The sequence below is a fragment of the Podarcis liolepis genome (assembly GCF_965112155.1).
Source record: "Podarcis liolepis genome assembly, chromosome: 13".
Taxonomy (NCBI): Eukaryota; Metazoa; Chordata; class Lepidosauria; order Squamata; family Lacertidae; genus Podarcis; species Podarcis liolepis.
In genome coordinates, this window is record NC_139573.1 from 44,626,572 (window position 1) to 44,651,053 (window position 24,482).

General features: G+C 47.0%; 1 protein-coding gene across 1 annotated transcript; it reads right to left on the reverse strand.

The window, feature by feature from the left end:
* Positions 1-5,576: 5,576 nt before the first annotated feature.
* Positions 5,577-22,755, reverse strand: LOC310690467 (uncharacterized protein). Its single transcript, XM_083469384.1, has 5 exons — positions 22,526-22,755; positions 18,270-18,327; positions 17,419-17,512; positions 9,722-15,447; positions 5,577-5,716 (listed from the first exon to the last, which is right to left on the reverse strand). The coding sequence occupies exons 1-5, from the start codon at positions 22,539-22,541 to the stop codon at positions 5,623-5,625; spliced, it is 5,988 nt and encodes a 1,995-aa protein (XP_083325510.1). The 5' UTR covers positions 22,542-22,755; the 3' UTR covers positions 5,577-5,622.
* Between the last annotated feature and the right edge of the window lie 1,727 nt (positions 22,756-24,482).

Sequence of the window (24,482 nt, forward strand, 5' to 3'; positions counted from 1 at the left end):
TCGCCATCCGTATGTGAAGGGTATTCCGTTAAAGGAATCCAGGGACTCAACTTGGTTTGGCCAACCCCAAAGAGGCGGTTGTGCCCATGCCTGAGTCCAGGGGAGCATCTGGGGAGTGGACATAGTCTGCTCCCAGGCTTTTCACCTACCTCAGGTGTTCACCCTTGGCTCACCTATGATAGAGCTCTGGGTCAATACTACCTGCAAGGGTACAGGGAGCTAGTCAAACCAGAGCCTATGCAACCACTCACTTTCTGTAATCAGTAAAGTTGTGGCCTAAATTCTGCCAAAAACCAAAACTAAAATTTGAGTCAAATGTGTGTTTATTTGGGGGGGGGGGAGGTCTCTGGGTCTCAACACGCAAAAAGGTCAACAAGTTTAATCCTAAAAGAAGCTCAACAACTCTGGGATAAAACTGTAAAAAAAAGTTCAACAACTTCAATCCTAAAATAAGGTCAACAACTTTGGTCGGTCCCTTGGTCTGCCCTCACGCATGTTCACTTCGTCAAATCTGGCCCTCTTTGAAAAATGTTTGGACACCCCTGTAGAATTTAGAACTCGTCATGGTTCATGCAATTTCAGGTCCTGGTCCACTTCACTCAAAGCGAATTTCAACTTTGCCATGAGGCGGCTGTGCTAGCAATATGTTGTTGTTTAGTCGTTTAGTCGTGTCCGACTCTTCGTGACCCCATGGACCAGAGCACGCCAGGCACCTCTGTCCTCCACTACTTCCCGCAATATAGGTAAAGGTAAAGGGACCCCTGACCATTAGGTCCAGTCGTGACCGCCTCTGGGGTTGCGGCGCTCATCTCGCTTTATTGGCCGAGGGAGCTGGCATACAGCTTCTGGGTCATGTGGCCAGCATGACTAAGCCGCTTCTGGAGAACCAGAGCAGTGCACAGAAATGCCGTTTACCTTCCCACCGGAGCAGTACCTATTTATCTACTTGCACTTTGATGTGCTTTCGAACTGCTAGGTTGGCAGGAGCAGGGACCGAGCAACTGGAGCTCACCCCGTCGCGGGGATTCGAACCACCGACCTTCTGATCGGAAAGGCCTAGGCTCTGTGGTTTAACCCACAGCGCCACCCGCGTCCCTGCTGGCAATATAGTTCAGAGCAATCTCCAATTGGTAGTACCCAATCCATCCTTGCCTTCCACAAGATATGAAACTGACCCTAATTTCTGGAGTACTTTGGATGGAATCCATTCACCTAAACCAGGCATAGGCAAACTCAGCCCTCCAGATGTTTTGGGACTACAACTCCCATCATCCCCAGCTAACAGAACCAGTGGTTAGGGATGATGGGAATTGTAGTCTCAAAACATCTGGAGGGCCGAGTTGACCTATGCCTGACCTAAACAAAGGGAGCCATAGTCCCCACCAAGTCCTTCTGCCTTCTGATAGACCTTACCATGCTAGAACTGAACTGGAACGCCTGTTCCCATTCACTTCCAGCCCTGTATTAGTGCTCACTATTTTTAAACAACAGCAAATAAAAATCAAATCATACTTGGAGACATTTTTTGTTTGCAGATACAGGAGAGCAGCTATGCTTGCTAATGTTTGGACCTTTGCTCTGTTAAATGGAAGACCTGACAAGATTAGCAGGTTTCTGCTTAATGAACAACTTTGCCCCTGCAGAATCAGCTGTATGCTGGCTGGGTCATTTTGTACTGTGATTGAGGACACTTCCAGACAGGGGCTTAATTGGACATTGGCAAGAGGTGTTTTCTCGGTTGGGCCGGCCACCAAAGCAACTCCCATCCAAACTCTGCTGGCATTGGCCAATTAGCTGGCAGCCATGCAATCCAGCCTTCCATTCGCTGGATCACTTGACATGGACCAAGGACTTATATATTCCTAAGAAAGAGTAAATTTGGGTTAAATAAGGTGGGGAGGGGGTTGGCATTTTGATGTCAATGAGTTCGTGTGGATACTGCAACCAAGCAAGCAAGCTTGACAAGATGTACTAATCTCTGAAACTGGACACTTCCAAACGGGCACCATTTTGGGTGGAATTCGTTCACATCCCAGCATATTGAGGTTGCACAATTAAAGCTGATCTGGAGATCTTGCAAAATAAGTCCATCTTTCCCAATTATTATCCTCCCAACGAGGAGGTGTACTCAAAATGATGGTGTGGCACTTGCTTGATGCAATATCATCTACTCTCTCCATGTTGTTGTTGTTTAGTCGTGTCCGACTCTTCGTGACCCTATGGACCAGAGCACGCCAGGCACTCCTGTCTTCCACTGCCTCCCGCAGTTTAGTCAAACTCATGCTGGTAGCTTTGACAACACTATCCAACCATCTTGTTCTCTGTTGTCCCCTTCTCCTTGTGCCCTCCATCTTTCCCAACATCAGGGTCTTTTCCAGGGAGTCTTCTCTTCTCATGAGGTGGCCAAAGTATTGGAGCCTCAGCTTCACGATCTGTAGTTCCAGTGAGCACTCAGGGCTGATTTCCTTCAGAATGGAGAGGTTTGATCTTCTTGCAGTCCATGGGACTCTCAAGAGTCTCCTCCAGCACCATAATTCAAAAGCATCAATTCTTCGGTGATCAGCCTTCTTTATGGTCCAGCTCTCACTTCCATACATCACTACTGGTAAAACCATAGCTTTAACTATATGGACCTTTGTTGGCAAGGTGATGTCTCTGCTTTTTTGCTCTCTCCATACATGCACACAAATTGGAATGAAAGCTCACTAAATAGCTGCCATTGTCTAATCACTCTGCAAAAAAATCTGGCTGAATGCTCATTAAACATTAAGCCAGTCATCTGGAAGTTATCTCTGATAGGTTACTGTTTTGGGAATGACGCTTTTTGTTACTGGAAAGGTAGCTAATTTTGTTTGTTTGTTTTCACTACAAATTAGGAAGTAGAATTACCTTTTAGCTTCTCTGTGGATTTGTTTGCACCTTTCAAACCTTTTCCTGGGTACATGATTATTACTATTACAGTGGTACCTCGGGTTAAGTACTTAATTCGTTCCAGAGGTCCATTCTTAACCTGCAACTGTTCTTAACCTGAAGCATCACTTTAGTTAATGGGGCCTCCTCCTGCTGCGGCTGCACTATTTCTGTTCTTATCCTGAAGCAAAGTTCTTAACATGAGGCACTATTTCTGGGTTAGCGGAGTCTGTAACCTAAAGCGTATGTAACCTGAAGCATATGTAACCCAAGGTACCACTGTATTACTACTACTACTACTACTACTACCACCACTACTACTACTACTACTACTAAATTTCTATACCACCCTTCATCTGAAGATCACAGGGTGGTTTACAATATAAAAACACAATAATACAAACAAAAATAACAAACAAAAGCAAAAGGCCGCCCACCCACACAGTTTAAAAGCCCATATATTGTTTAATCAGCCAAAGGCTTGGGAGAAGAGGAATATTTTCTCCTGGCACCTGAAGATAATGTAACAAAGGTGCTAGGTGAGTCTTCCACAAGTGGGGAGCCACCACATAAAATCCATTAGCACCATCAAATAATTCTCTACAATCAGCTTTTATCTCTCCATTGTTTTCCTCCGTTGTTTTATTATCCTGAGTTAATTCTTTCTGAAAATAAAAATTTTCAAAAGGAAAAGATCAGAGTAGTATCCTTAGCGCTCTGCGGTTGACAGACTTCCAGTTTTGTTCTTGTTCATCAATTTAATGGCTGATCTAGACGGCAACATCTGCCTGGTCCCTTCTATTATTATCACTAGCATTCCTTCTTGCTGTCATTAGCAACCATTTTGACCAGCTCTCTAATAGTTGTACACTTTGAACAGCTATTCTCGCAGAGCCTTCTTTTCTGCTTTCCACTCTAGATGTCTTCCCGACCATGTTCAAAGCATTCATGTAGCCATCCCTGAATCTCTCCACTGGGATACTTACTTACTCTGTAATCCAAACCATGCCTACTCAGAATTCAATGGGTCTTACTCCCAGGTGAGTGGGGTGAGAATTGCAGCCTTAGATCGCCTTATTTCATAGTCCAGTTCTCCCAGGGGATCTATCAGGTATGTTGGATGTTCAGATATGATTTTGACCCAAGTGGTTACAATCATGACATACTGTGAGAGATAACATGACCCAATTCATCCCAGTACATCTCATGCCGAATAATACACCAGAGTTAGTAGGTCATACAGCGGGTGGTGTTGTGGTCTAAACCACTGAGCCTCTTGGGTTTGCCAATCGGAAGGTCAGCGGTTTGAATCCCCACGATGGGGTGAGCTCCCGTTGCTCTGTCCCAGCTTCTGCCAACCTAGCAGTTTGAAAGCATGCCAGTGCAAGTAGATAAATAAGTACCACTGAGGTGGGGAGGTAAACAGTGTTTCCGTGCGCTCCGGCTTCTGTCACAGTGTCCCGTTGTGCCAGAAGCGGTTTAGTCCTGCTGGCCACATGACCTGGAAAGCTGTCTGTGGACAAATGCCAGCTCCCTTGTCCTGAAAGCGAGATGAGTACCACAACCCCATAGTCGCCTTTGACTGGACTTAACCGTCCAGGAGTCCTTTACCTTTTACCCTGTGTTTCCTATGTGGTATTTCCTGTTGTGAGATTGTAAAATGTGTTTCCCATTGTGGCATTATATGCTGTTCAGAGAGGCCTGACCTCCCCTCCGTCAATCAAACAAATCCTCATTTTCCTGCGCACATTTTCTCAAATAGGCATTGTCCGTATGCATTGGCTCAGTAAGAAGAAAAAGAAGAAGAGTTTGGATTTGATATCCCGCTTTATCACTACCCAAAGGTGTCTCAAAGCGGCAAACAATTTCCTTTCCCTTCCTCCCCCACAACAAACACTCTGTGAGGTGAGTGAGGCTGAGAGACTTCAGAGGAGTGTGACAAGCCCAAGGTCACCTAGCAGCTGCATGTGGAGGAGCGGGGAATCAAACCCAGTTCACCAGATTATGAGTCCACCGCTCTGAACCACTACACCACACATATTAACAAATCCTGTATAGGTCCCACCCTACTATAGTCACTCTAGTATGCTATGTGCAGTGACATGGGTGGTGCTGTGGTCTAAACCACTGGGTACATCCTGAGAGTCTACATATGCTGTCACTAACTGGCCTTTCCCCATGCTGTTGAATCCATGACTAAAATATTTGAGTTACAGATAGGTAGCCGTGTTGGTCTGCCATAGACAAAATAAAAAAATTCCTTCCAGTAGCACCTTAAAGACCAACTAAGTTAGTTCTTGGTATGAGCTTTCGTGTGCATGCACACTGTGTATCTGAAGAAGTGTCATGCACACGAAAGCTCATACCAAGAACTAACTTAGTTGGTCTTTAAGGTGCTACTGGAAGGAATTTTTTTTATTTTTTAAAATAATTGAAATGGGATTACAGGGGTGTTGACTGTGTGCAGTTGCATTACAGACAAAACACACAGACGCATGGACTGTGTGCCATCCCACAGCCTTTCTGCAACTAAAATGTGCACCAGTTGTTCATGCATTTTTTCCTAATGACAGCTTTGCTGCACCGGTCCTTATTCGCGCCCCTTCGCACACCTCCGCCTGCTTCTGCGTTTGCTCACCCACCTACAGAAATAGCCGTTGGTTCAGTTTCTGGTATTTTGCAATCTTTTATTTCTTTAAATTCAAGAATTCACTATTTCTTTTCATTGCTAGTTTGACGCTTTGGAGACATCTTTACGTGTAAGTGCACGGATACTGGTGCTGCTCGCTTCGGTCCCCTTGGTACTCTGAAAGACAAGAAAAGGGAACATTAGGAAGGGTTTTCAGATGCAGGTAACTATTTTGAGGACAGCCCCTTTGCGTGGTGAACAGTCACAGTTTGTTCAGCCCACTGTTGCTTTCTGGCCCAAACAGGCTTTGCTTGTTTTTGAAAGAATATGAAGACCCTCCAAACCTATTTAGCACCAGAATGTAAGGATGGAGTATTAAAATAGTCGGGGAAAGAATCATAGAACTGTAAAATTGAAAGAGACTCTGAGGCTCATCTAGTCCAATCGACTGCAAAGCAGGAAGATGCAGTTGTCCCATACGGGGATTGAACCTGCAACCCTGGCGTTATCGGCACCATGTTCTAACCAACTGAGCTATCCAGGCTCATTTCTCAGAGACAAGAATGGAACACATGAACACAGCATAAACGGTGATCTCTCTTTCAATTCTCACCTTCAATTCTCTGGTGGTTGTGGGGGCTGGGGAGAGACTAATGGGATGGATCCACATGAAGCTACACTTTGGTCCCAATGAAATGATTTTATTTATTTATTACATTTCTATACCGTCATCCGAGGATCACAGGGCAGTTTACAATATAAAAACAATTCTGTACCAACCTATCAGCATTTATTTTCCAAAGCCAGGCTAAATGTATTTCCTCTGGAAGTGCTAAATGGTAGGCTGAGAGGCAACCCTTATCCGAACAGGCTTTGTTTATGTTCTCAGGACGTCGATTGCATGAAGCATATCTTACTGCAATTGTGAGCAGTATGGGCAAGCAGGGATGCGGGTGGCGCTGTGGGTTAAACCACAGAGCCTAGGGCTTGCCGGTCAGAAGGTCGGCGGTTTGAATCCCCACGATGGGGTGAGCTCCCGTTGCTCAGTCCCTGCTCCTGCCAAACCAGCAGTTCGAAAGCACATCAAAGTGCAATTAGATAAATAGGTACCACTACAGCGGGAAGGTAAACGGCGTTTCCGTACGCTGCTCTGGTTCACCAGAAGCGGCTTAGTCCTGCTGGCCACATGACCCAGAAGCTGTACACCAGCTCCCTCAGCCAATAAAGCAAGATGAGCGCCGCAACCCCAGAGTCGGCCACGACTGGACCTAATGGTCAGGGGTCCCTTTACCTTTTATGGGCCAGCAAGGGATCAAACCCCTACTGGCAAATGTGCTGGGAAAATCTGAAGCCTCCCATATTAAATATCTTTTGGGTGACAGGTCTAATGATATTACACTGGCCATGGCAAAGTTTCTTTCGGAAGTCAAAAGAAACAAAGACCATCATGTTCGAAACAAAACAAAATGACTGCCTCAGTTTCTCTCTCTTTTATGGTTGGCTGTCTTAACTGTATTTTGTTCTGAAATTGTTCTATGGGTCTTTGGACCGCAATAAAGATTTATTTATTATTATACCAAAACACAAAACTGCATTGCATACTAACAAACGAAACAGTAACAACCCCCTACTCCACCCGCACACAGTTTAATAGGCTGTAGATTGTTTAATAAGCCAAAGGCCTGGGAGAAGGGGGGTGCTTTTGCTTGGGACTTAAAGATATGTAATGAAGGCAACAGGCGAGTCTTCCTGGGGAAAGCATTCCACAAATTGGGAGCCACCGCAGAAAAGGCCCATTCTCATGTTGCCACCCTCCGGACCTTTCATGTAAAGGTAAAGGTAAAGGGACCCCTGACCATTAGGTCCAGTCGTGGACATTTACATGAGTAGAATGTGTCCTTGTCCATGGAGTTTTCTTGGCAGGGATTATGGTGCCGGAGGAGACTCTTGAGAGTCCCATGGACTGCAAGAAGATCAAACCTCTCCATTCTTAAGGAAATCAGCCCTGAGTGCTCACTGGAAGGACAGATCTTGAAGCTGAGGCTCCAATACTTTGGCCACCTCATGAGAAGAGAAGACTCCCTGGAAAACACCCTGATGTTGGGAAAGATGGAGGGCACAAGGAGGCTCACAAAGAAGGCCTTGGGTTATTATTGCAAGGTCCAGGTTGGTTCCTACAGGGAAAGGCAGTCCTTGAGGTACTGCGGTCCTGAACCATTTAAGGGTTTATAGGTCAAAACCAGCACTGGGCCTGGAAACTAATTGGCAGCCAGTGCGGTCAGACCAGGACCTGTGTAATATGATCAAACCATCTTGTCCCGGGGAGCAACCTCGCTGCTGAATTTTGCACCAACTGAAGTTAAGAACCTGTTGATTTCAGTGGGAACTAAATGCGACTCACTTAATCTGGATCCATCCAATTGCCTTACAAGGGAAGCTTCCACACTAGCAGTTTAGTCTGGAACGAACATAATAAAACACTCAGTTTTTATGGGGAATCCAGACAGTGTCATTGTCAACTCATTGTATTCCTACTAAGTCCTCCTGAGATTTCCCAAGTCTCTTTGCCTTTAAGTTTCCTGTTCAGATTTCATTGCTTTCTGTCTACTCACAGGACAACCTATCTAAAGGGGGGGGCACTTCCACACTAAAAGGTAAAGGTACCCCTGCCTGTACGGGCCAGTCTTGCCAGACTCTAGGGTTGTGCGCCCATCTCACTCAAGAGGCCGGGGGCCAGCGCTGTCTGCAGACACTTCCGGGTCACGTGGCCAGCGTGACAAAGCTGCATCTGGCGAGCCAGCGCAGCACACGGAACGCCGTTTACCTTCCCACTAGTAAGCGGTCCCTATTTATCTACTTGCACCTGGGGGTGCTTTCGAACTGCTAGGTTGGCAGGCGCTGGGACCGAGCAACGGGAACGCACCCCGCCGCGGGGATTCGAACCGCCGACCTTTCGATCGGCAAGTCCTAGGCGCTGAGGCTTTAACCCACAGCGCCACCCGCGTCCCACACTTCCACACTAGCTGTTAGCATATTTGCAGTATCCCAGGCACATATTTTTGTTGGGGCATCTGTACAACTTTCTGTTGTACAACTCCCAGTTTTCATCCACTGTTAATGCATTTTTTTATTTTAAAAAAATATCAGGTCAGACCTGCTAGAGCCAGCAAAGATGCAAAAACTTTGCTGTTTCAAAGCAGAACTCTTAAGTTTTTGAAGACAGTTTTGACATTTCTTGGCGGGGTGCTCTACTGCCCCCACGGCCCGAGGAGCAAGGCGACACTTCCGGCGGGATCCCCATGAGAGCCCTGCAAAATTACACAGAGGCCTTGCACAATCTCGCAGGGCTCTTGCAAGATCTCGCCGGATCCTAGAAGCTGCTGATGTGCGAACCCAGAAAGGGGGAAGGAGGGAAGGGGCAGTGGCGCACAGCATGTGCAGCACATTCCTGTTTTGCCTCAGGCGGTGATATGGTACACACCTGCCTGTGTGCACAAGTCCCCCTCAGCAATTAATAAGTCAAGAGGGCAGCTATGTGCTGGCAGGCAAATCCCTCCAATGCCCAGAGAGAAGCTATACCTTGCCCGCCTCCCTGTCTGTGCCTGCTCGCTGTGGAGCTAGATTGCTCTGACACTTTCACCGGGAAAGGGATCCCCATGGAAGTCGGTGCCTACGTGGGGACGCCTGGTTGCACCCTCTCAGAATGTTGTGCCCGGGGCCACAGCCCCTCTGGCTACGCCACTGAAGCTTGCTTTAAAACCTCTCCCCAATGCTCCAGCTTTGTATGTACAGTGGTACCTCGGGTTAAGTACTTAATTCGTTCCAGAGGTCCATTCTTAACCTGAAACTGTTCTTAACCTGAAGCACCGCTTTAGCTAATGGGGCCTCCCACTGCTGCCGCACCACCAGAGCATGATTTCTGTTCTCATCCTGAAGCAAAGTTCTTAACCCGCAGTACTATTTCTGGGTTAGTGGAGTCTGTAACCTGAAGCATATGCAACCTGAAGCGTATGTAACCCGAGGTACCACTGTACAGGGAGCAATTAACGCGGAGAGCCCACCTTCCAGGTTTCTACTCATGTGCTTTAGCTGTCAACCTCTGAAGCAGAGATAGACCGCAGAACGGGAATGAAAACCATCACAGCACAGTAAAGCTACAGCAGAGCAGTATTCGTCTCCTACCTTTTGGCTGCCACGTGATCACGCAAAACCGGGGCCCTTTCTTTCACATGGAGGTCTTGAAAAGAAGTCTGGACTTGGGCCTCTGCAAATATGCGAGATGCACGCCATTTCTTCCCCCGGGGTATTTCGACAAACGAGGTCTGGACCTGGGCTTCAGCAAACGCAGGAGCTTTCGACTTTTTCGGCACTTTAGAAACTTGTTTTGGTTTCTTCCCTTCAGCTTTTGTCACCTCTGCAATCTCCACCTGGCTGTCTTCCAGCTTTGGGAATAAAGGCAAATCCTCCAGGTGAAGCTGAAGTTGGTCAGTTTGCTTTTGAACCTCGGCCTCCTCTCGTGTGCTCCATAATTCCAGCAGTGTTTTTTCCATCGAAGCTCTTTTCTGCTCTGCGAGGTCAGGGTGCTGCTCCTCTGCGTACAGCGATGCAGGTGAGGGTGGTCGAACTGGGCTGAGAATTTCTGATGCGGCAGGAGATGCAGGAGTGTATGGTGGGACAGGAGAAACAGCAGAATGGGAGGAAGCTGGAGAGGCAGCAGGGCGAGAGAGGGCAGGAGAGACAGCAGTGCGAGAGTGGGAGGGAGAGGCAGTGCGAGAGAGGGCAGGAGAGACAGCAGTGCGAGAGTGGGCAGGAGAGACAGCGGTGCGAGAGTGGGCAGGAGAGACAGAAGTGCGAGAGAGGGCAGGAGAGACAGCGGTGCGAGAGTGGGCGGGAGAGACAGCAGTGCGAGAGAGGGCAGGAGAGACAGCAGTGCGAGAGAGGGCAGGAGAGACAGCAGTGCGAGAGTGAGCGGGAGAGACAGCAGTGCGAGAGAGGGCAGGAGATACAGCAGTGCGAGAGTGGGCGGGAGAGACAGCAGTTTGTGATGGAACAGGGCTCAAAGACGTGTGTGATGAGACAGGAGTTACAGCTTTGGCACTTGCCAAACTGGTCTTGGAAGACTGCTCCTGTGCTTTGGGTAATTCTTCTGGCGTCTGCATATCAGGCTGGGAGGTCTGGTCCTTGCTGCCACTTGGTGATGGGGGAAGTGACTTTGGAACATCCACTGGCTTCATCGTCTCGGGTATTTCAGGTAAGGAAGTTGGCTCCTTAGCTTCAATTGGGGGAGGAAATTCAGGAGCTGTATCTACTGAGTCAGGCATGGGTGACTGTATTGGGCTTTCAGCTTGTGATGGGAGAAGCACCTCCTTGGTGCCTTGTGGCAAATCTGCCAGGGAACTTTGCATCTCAGCGTCAGCTCGTTCTTTTTTCCGCCATATGTCAGAGAAGGAGGTTTGTACCTGGTTGTCCATTCTGCCTGGAGGAGCAGCCTCTTTTATCTCAACCGCAGCTGGCTCAATTGGGCTTTCAGACTGCGGTAGGAGGGGCACTACCTTGGTGACCTGTGGCAAATCTCCCAGAGAACTTTGTATCTCAGCATCCGCTCGTTCTTTTTTCTGCCATATGTCAGAGAAGGAGGTTTGCATCTGGTTGTCAATTCTGCAAGCCGGAGGAGCCTCTTTTATCTCAACCACAGCTGGCTCAATTGGGGTTTCAGACTGTGGCAAATTTCCCAGGGAACTTTGTATTTTAGCATCTGCTCGTTCTTTTTTCCGCCATATGTCAGAGAAGGAGGTTTGCACCTGGTTTTCCATTTTGCCTGGAGGAGCAGCCTCTTTTATCTCAACCACAGCTGGCTCAATTGGGCTTTCAGACTGTGGCAGCAGAGGCACCTCCTTGGTGCCTTGTGGCAAATCTGCCAGGGAACTCTGAATCTCAGCATCTGCTCGTTCTTTTTTCCGCCATATGTCAGAGAAGGAGGTTTGCACCTGGTTTTCCATTTTGCCTGGAGGAGCAGCCTCTTTTATCTCAACCACAGCTGGCTCAGTTGGGCTTTCAGGTTGTGGTAGGAGTGGCACCACCTTGGTGACTTGTGGCAAATCTGCCAGGGAACTTTGCATCTTAGCATCTGCTCGTTCTTTTTTCCGCCATATGTCAGAGAAGGAGGTTTGCACCTGGTTGTCCATTCTGGCTGGAGGACGAGCCTCTTCTTTCTCAACCACAGCTGGCTCAGTTGGGCTTTCAGGTTGTGGTAGCAGAGGCACCACCTTCGTGACTTGTGGCAAATCTGCTAAGGAACTTTGGATCTTAGCATCTGCTCGTTCTTTTTTCCGCCATATATCAGAGAAGGAGGTTTGCACCTGGCTGTCCATTCTGCAATCTGGAGCAGCCTCTTTTATCTCAAGCTCAGGTGTCTCAGTTGGGCTTTCAGGCTGTGGTAGGAGGGGCACGACCTTGGTGACCTGTGGCAAATCTCCCAGAGAACTTTGTATCTCAGCATCCGCTCGTTCTTTCTTCCGCCATATGTCAGAGAAGGAGGTTTGCACCTGGTTGTCCATTCTGCTTGGAGGACGAGCCTCTTTTATCTCAACCACAGCTGGCTCAGTTGGGCTTTCTGGTAGGAGGGGCACGACCTTGGTGACTTGTGGCAAATCTGCCAGGGAACTTTGCATCTCAGCGTCCGCTCGTTCTTTTTTCCGCCATATGTCAGAGAAGGAAGTTTGCACCTGGTTATCCATTCTGCTTGGAGGACGAGCCTCTTTTATCTCAACCACAGCTGGCTCAATTGGGCTTTCTGGTAGGAGGGGCACGACCTTGGTGACTTGTGGCAAATCTGCTAAGGAACTTTGCATCTCAGCGTCCGCTCGTTCTTTCTTCCGCCATATGTCAGAGAAGGAGGTTTGCACCTGGTTTTCCATTCTGCTTGGAGGAGGAGCCTCTTCTATCTCAAGCTCAGCTGGCTCAATTGGGCTTTCAGACTGTGGTGGGAGAAGAGGCACGACCTTGTTGCCCTGTGGCAAATCTGCCAGGGAACTTTGCATCTCAGCGTCCACTCGTTCTTTCTTCCACCACCTGTCAGAGAAGGAGGTTTGCACCTGGTTGTTCATTCTGCCTGGTAGAGGAGCCTCTTCCATCTCAAGCATAGGCGGCTCAATTGGGCTTTCAGACTGTGGTGGGAGAAAAGGTTCTTCCATGGGATCTGGCACATCTATCCAAGAAGTCTGCTTCTGGGCATTATGGAGTTCTTTTGCCTTCCAGATGTCAAGGAGTGAGGTTTGCATCTGAGCATCCAGTAGGGCTGGTGGAGGAGACTGTTCTTCCTCAGGCATAAAGTACTCAGATGGGCTTTCAGACTGTGGTGAGAGAAAAGGATCTTCCACATCTGTTGGGAAATCCATCCAAGAAGTTTGGTTCTGGGCATCATGGAGCTGTTTCGCCTTCCATATGTCAAGAAGGGAGGTTTGTGACTGAATGTCCTTTTGTGATGAGGGAAAAGGTTCTGATTCTTCCTCGTCAAATTCCAGTGAAGTTTGCTGTTGAACATCAGAATGCAAGCGTGATGAACGCCACGAGCTCCCCGCAGGTATTTCGACATTTGAGGTTTGCACCTCAGCACTGGTTTGTTGCGCCAGAGGCGGCTGTTTTTGTGCCTCTAGGAAATCAGAGATGGAGCGTTGTGCCTGAGTATCAGTCTCCACTTCAAAGTCACTTTGTAATGGGGTGAAATACGTTCTTTCAGGCTCCGTTAAGTCTGTCTCAGATGCCTTCTGCTGCATGTAGTCTTTTGATTTCCCCAGATCAAGAAAAGATGTCTGCACCAGCTTGTCAACCTGTTCAGTGGGAGAAGGCCTGATCCCTTGCTGTAGAATTTTGTCTACTGAAGTCTGTGTTTCAATATCCATTTGTTCCTTTGCTTTCCAAAAGTCAAAATCTGATGTTTGTGCGTGGCTATCAACTAGTAATGCGTGAGGGAACTCCTCTGTTTCGGCTTCATCGAAGCCGCAAGTCTGGTTCTGGGCTTCAGCTAACTCTCTTGCTCGCCATATTTCAAGCAAGGATGTTTGGGTCTGGTTAGCCTTCTGCAGTTGGGGAAAGGATTCCGCTTTTTCCACGGGTACTTTAAGCCCTGAAGTCTGCACTTGAGCTTCGGTTTGCAAACGTGATTCACGCCACTTGTTTCCATATGGTATTTCAACATGTGATGTTTGTACCTCACTGTCAATTGTTGGCGTCCAAAGAGGCTTTTTTTGAGAGGCTGAGGTCTGAACTTCTGGGAGTTCATGATACCATTTACGGATCTGAGCTTCCATCACCTGTGGGGTAATAAGGTACTCCTTCCCTTCTGTTAAAGCTTCTTGATTATCATCCCCACCCTCAATCAATGACAAAGTAGAGTACTTTTGAAAATCAGTGTCTGATGCCCTCTTCTGGGGTTCAGCATGTGACATGGAAGTGTAGCTTTGGAAATCACTGTCCAATATCTTCTCCGGAGGTTTTGCAAATGATGCAGAATGGGACTTTGGGAAATCAGTGTCTGAGGTCTTCTCCTGGGGTTTGATATCTGACGCAGAAGAAGACTTTCGGAAGAGAGTGTCTGTTGACCTATCTGACAAAAGTTTATTAATGAGTTCTACCTCAGATGTTTGTATCTGGGCCTCCTTGGTTGTTGACTTGGGAGGTAACAACCTTGCCAGTTCATAATCTGAGGTTCTAAGCACTTGTGCCGAAGATGGACGCTTCTTCAGCAGCTCATCACTTAAGATCTGGTCTTGGACCCCAGAGGTTGACCAAGAAGAAGCCTTCCTCAGTAATTCAGGACTTGAAGTTTGCATGTGGGGTTCACCCACTGACAGGGAGGAAGCTTTCTTTAGTAACTCGGCACGGGAAGCTGATTCCATGCTCTGAATCCGGGATAGCAAAGAAAGTTTCTTTAGCAGTTCAATGGAGGAGGTTTGCACCTGTGCGTCAGTTTGTGGCTGTGAAGAATGCAATTTCTTCCACTGCCGAAGCAACGTCTCAGATGTCTGCATAGCTCTTTCAGCCCGTTCAAAAGGCAGAGGTGCCTCTTCTATGGAAAAAAGGGATTCCACGTCTCCTGCTGTCTCGTCTTTTCCTAACCCAAGCATTGGCCATTGGTCTGTCATCGAAGCAAAGGACGTTTGCACCTGGGCCGCAGTATTTAACCGCGCAGAACGCCAGTCGTTGCCGGGCGGTATTTCCACAGGTAAAGTTTGTACCCCAGTATCAATATATACGGGATATATCGCAGTTTGTTCTATCACTGATGACTGGGGTGATAGCTTACTCTGGGGCTCAGAGGAGGACGCATACTCTCTTTCTGACATGTAGTCCGAAAACGAAGTCTGCAACTGGATGTCTATCTCCGAAGGAACTCTTATATCAAGATGTGAGGTCTGCACCTGGGCCTCAGATAACATGGGCAGAGAGGGAAACTTCTCCAACAACTCTAGATAGGAGGAAGAGGACAGGGCAGATCCTGCAAAAGATGCCACAGACCTCCTTTCTGGCAACGAGCTAAACGAGGTTTGGGCATGTATCTCCTTTTCTCCAGGTAACGAAAGCAAGGATGTTTGGACCTGAGCTTCCGCCTCTCTTGGCAATTCCATAAATGAAGTTTGCACTTGAGCGTCATTTTCTGCTGGGGTTGGAGACCGCAGGGAGAGAAATGAAGTTTGCGCCTGGGCCTCCCTTCCTCTTGGTAGGCTCGAAAACGAGGTTTGGACCTGAACGTCCGCCTCGGATGACGTCTCTATCTCTGGAATGAGTACAGCCGTCTTTGAGGTTTGCTGTTCTACCTCTTTGTGTAATCGAGACCATCTCCACCTATTTCCTTCTGGGATATCCACTTTTGAAGTTTGTAACTCATTCTCAACATACAAGCCATCTTCCTGTTTGGGGAAATAAATAGTATGTGTGTATGACCACCAACACCTTACATTCAAAATAAGAGTTGACTTACGAAGTTAAAGAGACACCCTTTTTGCTGATAGGCAGGCAGGGGTCTTGGCTCTTAACCAGATTACTTGAAAGCCCTTAGGATGGGTGAGAGAGGGGAAGAACATAATGTGAGAAATTGGCAGCCCAACCTGACAGATGCATATTCTTGCTAGTTAGCATCAGAAGGGGCTAAGTCCACAGAGCCGTATTGCTGATAGGTAGATAGACCATAGAAATACAACTGGTAGAGAGGACTCTGTGTGATGTCATTTCCCCTTCCTCTCCTGGAGAGGAAGGAGCATATAGCACTTCCTGTTCCTCTCACTCTTCCCTTGACCAGAGTTGGGTGCTCTGAAGCTGACACATGCCTGAAGCTGGTTATACCATAATATTTTGCCTGCATAGTTATTACTGATGCATGATTATAAAGTAAATCTTACTTTTACACTTATTTTACAAGTTGTTGCCTGAATTTTTTAAAAAAATTATTTATTTGGTTTCTCAAGTTAAAATTTCACAGAGATATATTAAACATGAATCATAAAAACAAGATTCCAAGGAATCTCCTGGATGCGGGATATCAAATCCAAACTCTTCTTCTTCTTCCGTCCTCCCCTTTGTGGGTCCTATTATTAATCATTTATGTATCTTTTATGATGATCCAAATCTTTTACATCTCCACTGTGTCCAGAATTCGCCCTTAAACTACAAGTGATATTCCAATCCTACTAACGATTTTAATTGTTTACAGTGGTCTTTTAAGATAAATTATAAATTTTCCCCATTCCGTATTAAAATTTTGGTCTTCCTGATTTCTGATTCTTCCAGTCATTTTAGCCATTTCAATATAGTCCATCACCTTCATCTGCCATTCTTCTCTGGTAGGAACTTTATCTTCTTTCCATCTCTGGAAAGTTGTTGCCTGGTTCTTTATTAAGCAGGGTAAGAGGAAGGACTCCTGCCAACCTAGCAGTCTGAAAGCACGTCAAAGTGCAAGTAGATAAATAGGTACCGCTCCAGCGGGAAGGTAAACGGTGTTTCCGTGCGCTGCTCTGGTTCGCCAGAAGTGGCTTAGTCATGCTGGCCACATGACCCGGAAGCTGTACGCTGGCTCCCTCAGCCAATAAAGCGAGATGAGCGCCGCAACCCCAGAGTCGGTCACAACTGCACCTAATGGTCAGGGGTCTTTACCTTAAGAGGAGGGAAGCCAGCTTACTTCATAGCTGGACCTGCTCAAAACAAGGTTTTTACAGCCTAATTCCTTAGCTTTTAGTTTTACTGCCAAGTATAGGACTTGGAAACTCTGTTGAACCCACACATGTGGGAGCCTGGAGGGATAAATTGCTATTAATATAACCTCTCCTTTTTAGGATCGTCCTATTCGCATGTAGGACCCTGACAGAGACACATGCCCTACTGGCATGTTCTCTCCTTCCTGGTCGATCGTTCGGGAGCTTGGTTCGGGAGCTCCCGGTGGCCGCGCAGAGCTGCCTGCAGTCCTGGGATCAGCGCAGCTCTGCGCGGCCACCGGGAGCGGGGCGGGACTTCGCTCCCCGCTCCGGATGGCGGCGCAGAGCTGCCTGCCATCCCGGGATCAGCGCAGCTCTGCGCGGCCACCGGGAGCCATGCAGTCTCCCTCAGCCATGGTGTTTAACATTGCAACCCCACCCCACCCAGCCATGGTGGCCATTCTGTAACTTCTCAAAATGGGCCAAAAAGGTTGGTGACCCCCAGTGCAACAAATCTTTTAAATCTCAAAGGTACCAGAAGATGCCCTGCCGTTTGGCCACCACAAATTAACGCACCTCCCTCAAATGCGTTGGTATGAAAGACTATATCTGTATACCACCTGAAACAAATGTTCTCTAAGCAGTCCATCTGAATTAGGGATGGCAATATAATGAAGATATAGAATGAATTACCGGGTCCTGGTCTGGCTCTATCTCTGAGGGGTCTGGTTCCGAGGGGTCTAGCTCCGAGGGAGGCTTAAATTGCTCAGACGAAGCGATATTAAGGCTAAAAGACACAAGACAACAAATAATTTCAGGGCTTGTTGGACAGACAGCGATAGTAACCAAAACTTTAACATGTATTGGCAGATGTGAAAATGTTTTCTTAAAGTAGGGGATAAGAGGGGACCGTAGTCATAGCCAGACCTATATATGTATTTTATATGATGCCCAAGTCAGAACAATTTCATCCATAAATGCAGGCCACCCAGAATTCCTCCAACTTGCCCTATGGTCCTGATGACTCCCAGCAACACTGTTGGCCATCATTGGTGGAAAACCCACTATGTCTCTCTCTTACAAATGTAACTTCAACTTGTGCTAGGGAACCCAAATTGATTGCTAGTGTTCTTGCCTGCTATTGCAGACACACAACGCACCACACAGAGGGCCTCAGTTTTACTGGGCTGCGTTTGCATTTTTGAGGTTGCACAAGCCAGTGTCACAATGAAGAGCAACACTTGCCTCAAATAAGTCACCTCCTTCAAGCATGCATTGTTCAGCTCCATTGTTCTCACCTGGGGTGAATAGTTTATGCAAAATATATGCAACTGGGTGACTTGCTCTTCAACAAGCTCTCCATACCCTACAGTGGGTATGAGTTTTAACTCGCAAGCAGTTTGATGAAACCCATATAATGGGTTGATACATTCACTAAATTCCTGTTCTGTATCAATGAGACATACATCTCATGCCTGGGCCAAACATCCAAAGGGCATATATGGTTCCCTTGCGTTCACTAAGAAAAGGGAGGTGTAGCTCACCATGTTGAAGACTGCGTTTCCGGTGGGCCAGTACAACAGAAAAATTTTCTCCAGCCTCCTATTAAATCAGACAGAAGTAAAAATAAGCTTTAGCCTGTGTTTCTCACAGGAATCCATCCTCAAAACTAGATAGGAACATATGATGTCCCTACCATCTGCCAAGGCTATAATAAAAACTAGGTTGTGGGATACTGAATGCCAAGAACTTACAGTAGCAGTAGAGAAAACATGCTCCCCTCTTTATTTTCAACTTTCTTGGGCTCATGAAACTAACCATAATTACCTTGAATTTTTGCTTAACCCTCAAGAAAGAAGGGCATTTTCGCTGGCCAGGTTTAATTCAAATCCATCAAACCTCCTTTGGGCAAGGTTCTCAGGCAGGGTGGAAGGAGAAAGAACTTGCCCATGTGAAGACCACCTGGTGGAAAGCCTTACACATATGGTTCTCAATTGTAAACTATATGCTGATCTCCACCAGCAATTTCTAGATCAATTCTGTATCCCCAAATGGAAACCAGAGTTGGAGGTCATACATTTTCTATTACTGGGGAATGATCAGGAGCTTACCAAGTTTGTGGCTAAATATCTCTAAATACACTGCAGACATCTGATCTCCCTGGAGACCAAGAGATGTGACGATAGACTGCTCTTTTAGCAAATGTTTTGTGCCACTGGGGAAGTGGTAATTCTGTACTGATTTGTTTTGGATGTTTGTATGTGATGCCAATAAAATGTTTATTAATTAATTAAAATGAAGAACCTACTGGATCAGGCCAAGGGCCAATCTACTCCTACATCCTGTTGTCACAGTGGCCAACCAGTTGCCTACGAGAAGAAGCCTGCAAGCATCACTTGAGCCCAACAGTCCCTTCCCCTCCTACGATTTCCCCCAAACTGGTATTCAGCCTCTGAAAGTGAAGGTAGATCATCGCCATCAGCTTTAGCAGCTACTGATAAGCCTTATCCTCCATGTATTTGTCTAATCCTAATGTTTTAAGCCGTCCAAGTTGGTGTCCACTACTCTCTCCTCCTCTTAAAAACCTTTTTAAAAGGCACTCTGGAAGAATGGCAGATGAAGGTGATGGACTATATGGAACTGGCGGAAATGACCGGCAGAATCCGAGACCAGGGAGAAGAGTCGGTGGAAGAAGATTGGAAGAAATTTAAAGACTATTTACAGAAATACTGCAAAATTAATGAATGTTAGAATGATGTTGGACTGAAGTTAAGTGGTTTTAAGCAGCAATGTTAAAAGGAATATGTAAAAATGGATTGTTAAAAGGTGAAAATTTAAAGTTATTATATTTTAAGATAAGAGATTAAGATAAAATTAAAGAGGGAAAGGATTTGCTGAACTAACTAATTTGAACTGGAATACAGAAAGGGAGGTGTGAGGAGGTCAGGGAAACAAGTAAATGAAAGATAAGACATGGAAAGACCAATCTGTTTTTTTAACTGTTTTTATCTTGTATTTTTACCTTTTTCTTCTATTTTTTTTCTTTAATTCTTTTTTCATTGTTGTTTTTTTGCATATTTTGTAATATGTTGAAACCTTAATAAATATCTTTTGAAAAATAAAATAAAAACCTTTTTAAAAGGAAGGGTACGGTAAGTGGCAATGCTGGTTGTGCTTCAGTTAGATTGCAACCCAACCGTAGGTCAGGAACACAGGGTAGGTGAATACCAATGAACAACAGGTTGTGCAGGGACAGGGAGCAAGCACACACGAGAAGTATCCCATGTACACAGAATGTTTTCAATGGCTAGTAGTGGTTGGGGCAGAGGGAGAAAACTGTACAGTGGTACCTCAGGTTAAGTACTTATTTCGTTCCGGAGGTCCGTTCTTAACCTGAAACCGTTCCTAACCTGAAGCACCACTTTAGCTAATGGGGCCTCCTGCTGCTGCCGCTCCGCCGGAGCCCGATTTCTGTTCTTATCCTGAAGCAAAGTTCTTAACCTGAAGCACTATTTCTTTATTAGCGGGGTGTGTAACCTGAAGCGTATGTAACCCGAGGTACCACTGTATCAGAATGGTTTTTGGTTCAGGTGTATTAAAAATCCACACAGAGACCTTCAAATTCCAAAACAAACGTTTAGATTCCGTGCAACAAGAGAGACTCAAGAATATAAGACAGCCCTGTAAATATACGTTCTTTTCATTGTTAAAGAAGTTTGTGACAAAGTTTTAGAGTTGCTTATGAATCTTTTAAAGTTTGGAATACAAACTTTGCAACTGATTCTAAAAATTATGTATCTGTAGCCATAATACAATTTTTATAGAGTCAAAAGAAACAGATTTATTTGTCCTTTGGTTGTTCCTTTCGTTAAAAGAAACATAAAACTAACTCTTCACTAACACGTGGATATAGACAATAGTGATAGAGAATGTCATCAGATCTGTTTTAACAGAAAAAGAGAGAAAAGAGCTCTATAAATCAATATTTTTTACCTACTAGAATACAACAGATTTTACTTAATTGTAGCCCAAGGGGAAATAATTCAGGGTACCAACATACTGGAAGCTCAGCTTTTATTTTCCAGGAAATTCTTCTTTCAGGTCACTTCGAGATGACGCGTTTACTAAGCATTCAATCATTCTTATAGACATTTCCAAGGAGATTATGTGACAGTCATTATTATTGAGCGTTTACTCAGATATTTTTTCAGTTGAAGAATATAATGTCAAGCAATCATCATCCTTTACTTTCCTTGTTGTGGAAACTCTGGGTGGTTCTTTTTTTGGAGTGGGGAAGAGGTAGGGAAACAAGTTTGTTTCACAACCTGAATTTCCCTGTCGTGAAGGTCTGGATTAAGCGAGCCTCATTCATGCCTATTAGAGTCTTCATATCTAGGAGCACACTAAATTCCCTTTATAGTAATCAGGTCTCCGAGTGCCAATCCATATACAGTGGTACCTCAGTTTACGAACTTAATCCGTTCCGGAAGTCCGTTCTTAAACCAAAACTGTTCTTAAACCGAGGTGCACTTTCCCTAATGAGGCCTTCTACCACCGGTGCCTTTCCACCATTCAGATTCCGTTCTTAGACTGAGGCAAAGTTCCCGAACTGGGACACTATTTCTAGTTTTGTGGAGTTTGTAAACCAAATAGTTTTGTGGAGTTTGTAAACCAAATCGTTCATAAACAGAGCTGTTCTTAAACCGAGGTACCACTGTAGAAGGTAAAACAGCATCAACCATACACAATAACAAGCAACCACAGGCTGGGTTGAACCCCAAGATTTGCAGAAGTAGAAAAAAAAATCCTTTTGGAGGATCCACCCAAAACCCAAAAGAGATATATGTGTGCTCGGGGATCATGGGATGCTGATTTGACTGCTGGAAGGGTGGGGGGGGGGACCAGAGAATGGGAGAGAGCAAGAGAGAGCAGGAGAGGAGTAGAGGCACTCAAGGCACCAACACTTTATTGCAGGTCTCCCTTGGCCTCAAAACCTACTTCAGCCGGCTATGGATGATGGGAGTTGTAGTCCAACAAACTGTGGTTTGGCGCTGTGGTCTAAACAACAGAGCCTAGGGCTTGCCCATCAGAAGGTCAGTGGTTCAAATCCCCGCAACGGGGTGAGCTCCCGTTGCTCGATCCCTGTTCCTGCCAAACTAGCAGTTCGAAAGCATGTCAAAGTGCAAGTAGATAAATAGATACCGCTGTGGCGGGAAGGTAAATGGTGTTTCCGTGCGCTGCTCTGGTTCGCCAGAAGCGGCTTAGTCATGCTGGCCACATGACCCAGAAGCTGTACGTACACCGGCTCCCTGGGCCAATAAAGCGAGATGAGCGCCGCAACCCCAGAGTCAGCCACAACTGGACCTAACGGTCAGGGGTCCCTTTACCTTTACCTAACCTGTGGCCACCCGAAGTTCAGAAAGAGATACAGTGGTACCTCGGGTTAAGAGCTTAATTCGTTCCGGAGGTCCGTTCTTAAGCTGAAACTGTTCTTAACCTGAAGAACCACTTTAGCTAAAACCACTGCACCGCCAGAGCACGATTTCTGTTCTCATCCTGAAGCAAAGCTCTTAACCCGAGGTACTATTTCTGGGTTAGCGGAGTCTGTAACCTGAAGCCTCTGTAACCTGAAGCGTCTGTAACCCGAGGTACCACTGTACTCAGGATTTCGCATGGTTTCTGAGGAGGTAGACTTCCTCTGAATATGGAAGCTCTACACCGGTATCCTTCACAGGGGAATAACCCCCGACAGCTTTAACCCTGACCTCCCACCCCCACCCCCCATTTGAAAGGCGCTCACCTCTTTTCTTCCCCATGTTTTGCACACCCAGTGTAGCCCCGTATGCAGTTGTTAACTCGGCAGCAGCCGGGCGTTGCTTGCTGCCGGCTCCCCCTTGGGCCGGACACTGAGCGCCCCCCGCATCCCGCCGCTCCAGCCAGGAGACGGTTCTCTGAGCGACGGCGGGCGTGACGTCACCCAGAGGCTTTTTGACGTCACTCGGGCAGGATTCCTCTGTTGCGCCCCGTCCTCCTCCTCCTCCTCGCGACTAAGCGCTGCTTCCCGTGGCGGATCCAGCTCCGTCGAAGAACGTGCGCTTTAGCAGCGCTCGCGTCCAGCAATTGCGGTGCAAAATTTGGTGGGGGGAGAGACGGAAATCGAAGCCAGATCCAGTTCGAAATTCGGTTTGGCAAGGATTTCAACTGCCAAGCCCGGGCTTGGATTCAAGTTCGTGTGTCTGGCTGCAGTCCTCCCCCACCCACCCCCCTTACCTGTGAAGGACTAGATCCTGGCATCTTCGGATAAAAAGCAGTATAAAAGTTGAAACAAACAAATAAATATGCCTCCCTGTGCCTGAATTTTAGAACCCTAAACCTGCAGAGTTGGAAGGGACCCGCGAGTCGTGCAGGAATGAATTTGCCCTCAAGCGTCCCTGGCAGGTGACCTGCTTAAAAACCTCCAGTGAGATTTCACTTTAATGGGATTTAACTTCCGAGTGCGCAAACCTACGATTGCGCTTTCGGTTGCTTTGGCACATGGACACACAAACACACCAGTGAGGACTAAGCAAATTTGTGGCCAGGAGAGAACTATGGATAGCTACCTGCGCTCAGATCCTGTTGGTGGGTTTTCCCCTCGGGGCATCTGGTGGTTGGCCACTGGGAGAACAGAATGCTGGACTGGCCTCATCCAGCAAAGCTTTTCTTATATTCCTGTACGTTTCCGAGCACAATTCAAAGTGTTGGTGCTGACCTTGAAAGCCCTAAACGGCCTCAGTCCTGTATACCTGAAGGAGCATCTCCACCCCCATCGTTCTGCCCGGACACGGAGGTCCAGCTCCAAGGGCCTTCCGGAGGTTCCCTCGCTGCGAGAAGTGAAGTTACAGGGAACCAGGCAGAGGGCCTTCTCAGTGGTGGCACCTGCCCTGTGGAACGCTCTCCCACCAGATGTCAAGGCACTAAACAACTATTTTACTTTTGAAAGACACCTGAAGGTGGCCCTATTTAGGGAAGTTTTTAATGTCTGATGCTGTACCTCAGGTTACATACGCTTCAGCTTACATACGCTTCAGCTTACAGACTCCGCTAACCCAGAAATAGTACCTCGGGTTAAGAACTTTGCTTCAGGATGAGAACACCTGCTGCGGCGGCAGCAGCAGGAGGCCCCATTAGCTAAAGTGGTGCTTCAAGTTAAGAACAGTTTCAGGTTTAAGAACGGACCTCCGGAACAAATTAAGTACTTAACCTGAGGTACCACTGTATTGTTTTTGATATTTGGTTGGAAGCCGCCCAGAGTGGCTGGGGAGACCCAGCCAGATGGGCGGGGCATACATAATAAAATTATTATTATTATTATTATTATTATTATTATTATTATTATTATAGCGTCAGACAAGGACCTGGAGGAAACCAGGATTCAAATTCCCACTCAGCCATGAAGCTCGCTTGGGTGGCCTTGTGGGCAGTGGCGTAGCGTGGGTTGTCAGCACCCGGGGCAAGGCAAGTAATTTGCGCCCCCTAACCCGTGGATTTGCGCCCCCTAACCCTAACCCCCAGATGTTGCGGCCGGTGCGGCCGGCCCCCCCTGCACCCCCAACGCTACGCCACTGCTTGTGGGTCAGCGGCTGCCACTCCACCTAACCTACCGCCAGTGGCGTAGCGTGGGTTGTCAGCACCCGGGGCAAGGCAAGCGCCCCCTAACCCGTGGATTTGCGCCCCCTAACCCATGGATTTGCGCCCCCTAACCCTAACCCCCAGAT